Here is a 7,899-nt window from a genome sequence, read left to right on the forward strand (position 1 = left end):
TATCTCCTCACACGTTACTTAATAATTTCAAAGAGGAATTATTCCACTAACTTTACAGTGGAAATACCTAGACATATATACCACATTAAACATTGTTCCAAGTTAACATCATCTGTAATGAGCTATATCAATAGTATGTACCTTCTGATAAAATGCTCAAGAAGGGTGCAAATTACTTCTATGGGTTTTTTCCTTATTGTTTTAAATTATATATTTTATTTAAAAAACAGGTTTTTAATTGCAGTATAATGGACATACCACATTATATTAGTTTGAGGTGTACAACATAATGATTTGGTATTTGTATGTATTGCAGAGTGATGACCATAATAATTCTAGTTAACATTTGTCTCCATACATAGTTTCAGATTTTTTCTTGTGATGAGGACTTTTAAGATTTAGTCTCTTAGCAGTTTTTAAATATGCAGTACAATATTAACTACATTTGCCATGCTGTACATTCCATTCCATGACTTTATTTTATAAGTGGGAGTTTGTGCCTTTTGACTTCCTTCACCCATTCCATCCACGCCCCACCCTCTAGCTCTAACAATCACCAATCTGTTTTCTGTATCTATGAGCTTGTTGTTTTTTTAGATTCCACATATAAGTGAGAGCATATGGTATCTTTCTGTCTGAATTATTTCACTTAGCATAATGCTTCAAGATCCACCCATGTCCCAGATGGCAATAGTTCATTCTTTTTTATGGTTGAATAATATTCCATTGGGTACATACATTACATTTTCTTCATCCATTCATTCATAGATGGGCATCTAGGTTGTTTCCACTTCCTGGTTATTGTAAATGATGCTACAATGAGCATATATTCTCTTGAGTTATTGTTTCTGTTTTCTTCAGATAACTATCCAAAGGCAACTATAGTTGCAAAATAATAGTACAGTATCATAACCAAGATACTGACAGTGACACAGTCCAGTCATAGAACATTTCCATCACTACAGGGTCCCTCAGGTTGCCCTTGTATAGACACACCCCCTTTTTTAAAAAATTGTGTTTGTTTGTTACTGAGTTATAAGAATTCTTTATACAATGTGGGGCAAAAGTAGGTTTATAGTTGTTTGGAAAATAATACAATAATTAATAAATAATACAAGAATAAACTTTTTCATGTACTTACAACTGTAAACCTACTTTCTCCTCACCCTGTATATTCTGGAGCATATGGAGTTTTCCTTCCAGTCTGTTAATATAGTAAATTATACTAACTAATTTTTTAATTTAAAAAATTGTGGTAAAATACACATAACATAAAATTTACCATCAAAATAATTTTTCAGTGTATAGTTCAGTGGTATTAACTACACTCATATTGTTGTGCTACTATCATCACCGTCCATCGCCAGAACTCTTCCTCCTGCAGAACTGAAGCTCAGCACCCTTTCATCAAGAACTCCCCTTTCCCTCTTACCCCCAGCCCCTGGCAGACACCATTCTATTCTATGAGTTTGATTACTCTAGGTGCCTCCTATAAGTGGAATCATACAGTATTTGTCTTTTTGTGACTGGCTTTTTTCACTTAGCGTAATGTCCTCAAGGTTCATCAGTGTTGTAGTATGGATCTCTTATGCTTTAAGGCTCAATAATATTTCATTGTATGTATATACCACATCTTGTTTATCCATTCATCATGGACACTTGAGTTGCTTCCACCTTTTGGCTTTTGTGAATAACATGGCTGTGAACATGGTATACACGTATCTTTCTGGACCCCGCTTCAGTTCTTTTGGGCTTATTCCCAGAAGTGGAATTGATGGATCATATTGTATCTAAATCCTCCTTTTATTCTACCTCTGCTTTGCTCTTTAAGCCCTGACTCTCTCAGTATCTTTTCCATTTAGACATTTAAGTTTTAAAAGTTCTCATACATCTGTTGCTTTAAATTATGTAGTAAGTTCTCAGTTAAGAAGATTGTTTAGAGAATAGAGTATAGCAGTTATTTAATTTCCTGGCTAGGTATCCAGAAACCCTTTTGTTTCAATCCTTGCTATTGTCAAAGTGTGTTAGTTCCTTTTATTCTCTTAGTAAGTACAGTAGAGTGGACATAATGGAATTCAGGATCTTGTGATGCTTTAGGGCTATCATTGTGAACTTGGATTCACAGCATAGTGTATAGAGGGGAGAAATAGCTGGGGATCAGAGCAATGTACCAACCCCTCAGAACTCTTTACAAAACTAAATCCTTGATGAATTTGTTTTATTTTATTACTTAGGTGTTTATAAGCAAATCAAACAATATCTATATATATAAAAGCCTAAGCGACCGTCCAACCACTCGACCATCTGACCAGTAGCTATGATGCACATTGACCACCAGGGGGCAGACGCTCAACACAGGAGCTGCTGAGCTGCAGTGACTTGGCAGCTGTGGTTCTCAGGTGACACACCCGGAACCAGAGAGGAGGGAGCCTGAGAACTGCCCTCTCGCAATTCGGGAACCCCCAGGGGATGTTGGAGAGACAGTTTCAGCCTGATCCCCGCAGGTCAGGCCGAGGGATCCCACCAGTGCATGATTCCATGCACCAGGCCTTTAGTAGTATTATAGAATAATATTTGAAAGATGTTCACTGAACTTTGTTTCTCATCTGGCCATATTTACCAATTTTCTTCTTCTCTGCTTTCCTCTTTGCATCTGTATCCCATATCACGAGATAGCAGGCTGTCTCCCCAGCTCTGAGTAAGCCCCTTCAATAGGTGTAACTTGTGGAAGGAAATGGGTCTGGAATGCAGTATTCATTTTCCTCTCCCAGCTGCTCTTCTTTCTTTACTACACTTCAAGGAAGAAAAATAGAGCTTTGGAGGAAAGAGGATTAGAGAAAGAAAGAGGTAGAAGAATCAAGAAGAAGAGAAAAGCAAAGACATTAATTATGAAGAAGCACAAAGGAGGTGGGCGGGGGCTTAAGAGAGATGAGGTGAGGGTGGTTAGAGATGTCCCAAAGTCAGGCTTCACAATTGCTTCCGTCTTTGGACTAAATAGAACCCTGACCCTCTGGGCCTAGGGATCAATTGCCAGGAACCTCGTAAGGCTGTGACAAGTAGGTCACTAAACCAGAGGTCATGGGGCTGGAATGGACTTAGTTGGCGTTCTGTAACCAGCATTTCTCAAGTGCCTGCCACCCACAGCTCCCTGAACTCCTTACTCATTGTTCCACAAGAACAGAAAAGACCAAACCTCCTCCCGGTTGTTCTACTCTCTGGACAGAGGGGCGTAGTCCCCAAGTTCTCCAAGTCCCTTCTCTGTCCCCTGCCTGGAAATGTCCTCTAATCCTGGGGCTGGCGGATTGCAGTCTCCCTTTTTTCCCTTCAGCTGATGAGCCTGTTTGTAATACTTGGAGACAGAGGTCCCACCATGCCAACTGTTAGCTCTTACCTGATGTAACTGTGCCTGACAAGCAGGGAATAGAGAAGTGAAGGCACCTGGTCTATTTCAAACATAGCTTCCCAGGCAGGTGTGGCAGCTTCTTCCCACTTGTATTTTTATCAACCCATAGGGTTTGCATGGTATATGTCCAGGCTTGGAAGTGACCGGGGAATAGAAAGGCTTAACATTTTCAAGGTACCTTTTCCATGTGTGACTCCAGAATGAGGCTGAATATATGTTAAGGTAATTTAGTTACAAAGAATTTGTGGCATCTAAGCCTACTTTTTTTTTTTTTTTACAGAAGTTAAGAAACAAGTAAAAAATATAGGCTTGATTGATCTAATATATTACTGATGTTGCACTGTTTTGTGGCTGTTTGCTGCTCACATTTCTGATCTGTAATTGCTCTCCTGCTTAATTACCTTCTTTAAGCAATCTAAGGTAGTTTGTGGTCTAAATGCGATTCCTATCTAGACTTTTCAATCTGACCAAGAAATAAGACAGACAGGAGCAGCAGCAGGGTCATACACAGTGAGTGACTCACCTGCATCATGAGGGTGTCACAAACCAGAGGTTCTCCCCAGGGGGCTGTGCCTCCCAGGAGCATGTGACAGTGTCTGGAGATATTTTGACTCACAAGCCTGCCGAGGAGGTGCTACTGGTCTCTGGTGGGTAGAGGCCATGGGTACACTGGATAGCCCCCACGTACAGAGTAAAAATGCCAATAGCGCTGAGTATAAAACCTCTCATAAATATGTGCAGGAGCTATGGACTGACTGATAAATCAGCCACATTAGAAAAAACCCACGGGGGTGCCCATAATTGTGGCCACTGTCTCTGGGTCTTTCTGTTTTGTTTTTTTTTCTTCCAGATTTCTATTTTGAAATCATTTTAGACTCATAGCCTGGATGATTTTCATCTCTCTCTAGTCTCCTTAGCACTTTGCTAAATGTTGAATGAAATCAAAGAGAAGGATGAAGACACATCACGAATAGATCTATTTAGGCTTCACTTCCATGAGAAACACGGAGGATTCCAGCAGTGGGGAAGATCTGGAGATGGGCTTCTTGGTTTCCTAGAAACACCCAGCAGGTCGCCTGCCCCCTGCGCCAGCCTGTTCCTTTGCTTCTACTGGGCTTAGGTTGCTTAGTGCCAGTGGAGTTGGTGTCACTGAGAACATCTCCTACTTAGGACACTGATGAGCACTCGTCTTGAAAGAGTTCGTTTCACATCCTATACCTTACCCCAGCCATTGGGGTGGCCAGCACAGTACTATAGGCCATCACTTTTAAATGTGTATGTATGTATATTCTGATTAAAACACAGAAACATAACTTCAGAGTCTTCTGTAATCCTGATAACAAATTGGTGTATATCCTCCCAGTTTGTATGCATTAACATCTAATTATTAAATATAAAAGTGGAATTTTAATTTTATCGTATATTATACTTTTTTTACAACTTGTGTTTTTACTATACTATATCATGGACATTCTTTATTCTATCTGGTATGAGGGGTAAATCATTTAAAGCTGTACATAAAATAAAGATTATAGTGTCCACCCACCTATTTCGGAGGCATTATAAGGACTCAAATATAAGATGTGTAAAGTGTGTTGAGTTTTTTAGATGAAAATACCATGATGTAATGTACCATGGTCTATTTTTAATTGATTATAACAATGTGGAGTGACTCTATTACTAATTTCTTTTGAGATGTCATTGAAATATTTTTAAGATCAGAGTCCTTGGGAAGAAGCCGTCGTGGCTGCATTGCTGTAGTTTGTGTAGTAATCTTAGGTTTCGACGGCCTTTTCTGTGTTCCCCACAGGCAAGTACGTGTACCAGCCTATGACCCCCGTGGAGCAGCTCCCAAGCACCGAGATTCCTGTGAAGCCCCGGGAGCCCACGAACACCATTCAGATCTCAGTCTCTCTCACTGAACACTTTCTGAAATTTGCATCTGTCTTCCAGCCTCCCCTCCCGCCTGACTCACCAAGGTACTGTATGATCTCAGACCTCTTTATTGACAACTACCAGGTTAAGTGTATTAATGGGAAGATGTGTTATGTGCAGAAGCAGCCGGCACCACATTCCCACAAAATGAGCCCTCAGGAGGTCTCTGCACACGATGCCTTAATTTCAAAAGAGAGCAATACACCAAAAATAGATCACTGCTCTTCTCCCTCAAGTTCTGAGGACTCTGGGATCAATGCCGTCGGGGCTCACTACGTGGAATCGTGTGATGAGGACACGGAGGAAGGAGCAGAATTGAGCTCAGAGGAAGACTACAGTCCAGAGAGCAGCTGGGAGCCGGACGAGTGCACCCTTCTCTCCCCGTCGCAGTCCGACCTGGAGGTGATCGAAACGATAGAAACCACCGTGTGAGGCAGGGCAGGAAGCCGCGCCCTCTGGTCCCTGCTGCGCTTTGTACTCGTGTTGATGGACCCTTTTGCCAGTGCAGTTGGTATTTTCGACTCCTAACAACTGTAGCAGTTCAGTGGTCTGCTGATTAGCTAAACTCTTAAATTAGTCTTACAACTAAGATATTTGTTTTCTTTTGTATCTTGACTTACTTTCTATGTAGCATCTGGTGTCAAGAATTGTGACCCAGCCTTAATTTCACTGGGAACTTTGTAAGCGATGATGTGATGATCACAGAGGATCATGGACCAGGTTGAGAGCTACCCAGAGTGGAGGAGACAGTATTTTCTAAACCCCCAGTTCTTCACAGAGAGACTGTTGGCATTCCTTTTGGCATGCTGACAGGCACCCCCACTGCCCTGCAAGTCCCATGTGGGAATCAGCTCTCGTGAGGGGAACAGGCTGGGTCCTGGTAGATGCCGTTCTGTCCCTTTCCTCTTCCCACCACCTGCCTGGGGCAGGGCCAGTTGCCTGGCTTACTTCCAGGAGGGCACTGGGGCCCAGCTCAGCCCCTGGCTATGATCAGTGTCTGCACAGCCCTCCATGATCTGGGGCTGAGCTAGACCTTCATTTAAGAAGAGATGACATCTTCAATTTCATGCTCAATCCAGCTTTAGCTGAGTGCCTACACTCTGCAGGGTGCTGTGGGGATACAGAATGAATAAGACCCGACTCCCCACATGAGGGGAACCACAGTCCAGGAGTGAAGATAATACATGCAGGTAACATTACCCAGAATTCTCTGGGAACCCAGGGGAAGGAGAGATGTACTTGGCTTGTCGCTAGGGAATGTGTTGTAGCATTTGAGATGGTCTCTTGGGTGGGTTTCCCAACATTTCCCTGCTTTTCTTAATTGTTCTTCAAATCTGGGAAAAACTTTTAGGAAGTTATATAGGTATTATATTTAGGAAGCAGCCACATCTGATGTCTTAAGAAACTATCAGTAATAGTTTTAGTTAGCATGGAAATGCTAAAGACAGCAGTCCTTTAGGGATTAGGAATGAATCTAATAGGTTTGATGAATTCTGCTTCATTTGGTTGTATGAAGCATTAGAATGGCTTAGGTGGGAAATGGATTAGAATTCATTATGATGCATGGGTTTTTATGCAAATGCAAACGCAGTTGAAGTAGTTCACTGCTAAGTCAGGAGAAAATATTTTGTGTGATATTCATCCACTTTACTACAGTAACATTAATGGTCTGTTGTACATGTTCTCTTTTCTCACCTACAAAATAGTGAATAACTTTTCCTTATTTAGCTTTCTTCAGAATTCTCCTCCCATCTCCATTTATACCAGCTGTTCTTGTGTGAGTTGGTTATCTGCCGTTTCTCCAAAGCTTCTCTCTGGGAGGCATGTTAAGAATCCAGGAAATTTAACATTCAGCCTAGTGACACTAGAGCTATCCAAGTTGGAGACAGAAAACTATTTCTGATGTCCTACCCGTCCGGGACTGTGCCCTCGTGGCCCTGCCTCCTGCTCTGTCAGCATTACGGCACCGCTCTCCTGCATTATGTTCGTCTATCTTAAGAAATAAGAAGAGGCCCGTGTGTTCTTCCCTGAAGCCTCCACTTGACTTCCTTCACAAGTCCTTAGGCAAATCTGCTTTCCTAGTTGTATGTGTAGTTTACGTGATTGGCTAGAACACTCGTTAGGTTTAGGTGCCCGAACATCCATGGGGTTTACAGTATGCAGATTCCTTTGAGAACAGTGTTAGCTAAAGCTTTCTAAGCTAGATGAGAATATGGCGTAAGGTTTCCACTTACTGAAATGTAAGGACTCAATAAGTCAAGCCGATAAGGTGGTGAGAGGAGCTCCAGGAACAGGGGCTCCCGGCCTCCCCCCCCGCCTCCCCCCTCCCCCAGCCAGCCCAGCCCAGGTGGCTCAGGGACAGACATCTGCTGAGCCTCCTGGGGTTCATGGTGCCTCCATGACTGAGTGGCCAGATGAAGGCGAGCATAGAAGCTGTGCAGTCAGCAGCTGTGTTCTCACGGTGGTAACAGCAACATAGCACCCTCCTCTCCGTCCCCCCCTCCCCCCCCCAGTGCTGTGGGTAAGCTCATTGAATTCCCCAGGATGCATATGAAGGTCCT

At 42.5% G+C, this 7,899-nt stretch overlaps 1 protein-coding gene across 2 annotated transcripts in view; it reads left to right on the forward strand.

Annotated features, from left to right (window-relative positions):
- The window catches only part of CUNH3orf70 (chromosome unknown C3orf70 homolog), a 46,945-nt gene extending 40,894 nt beyond the window's left edge, over positions 1–6,051 (forward strand). Inside the window, exons 2-3 of one of the 2 annotated variants that reach the window (XM_023750597.1) lie at positions 5,214–5,382; positions 5,575–6,051. In XM_023750597.1, coding sequence (XP_023606365.1) covers positions 5,214–5,382; positions 5,575–5,770 — 365 coding nt within the window. In that variant the 3' untranslated portion in view covers positions 5,771–6,051. Of the gene's footprint in view, positions 1–5,213 lie in introns of both variants that reach the window. The other variant, XM_006084830.3, reaches the window with a different exon arrangement.
- The last annotated feature ends 1,848 nt before the right edge of the window (positions 6,052–7,899 follow it).

The sequence above is a fragment of the Myotis lucifugus genome, unplaced genomic scaffold (assembly GCF_000147115.1).
Source record: "Myotis lucifugus unplaced genomic scaffold, Myoluc2.0 scaffold_14, whole genome shotgun sequence".
Classification (NCBI taxonomy): domain Eukaryota; kingdom Metazoa; phylum Chordata; class Mammalia; order Chiroptera; family Vespertilionidae; genus Myotis; species Myotis lucifugus.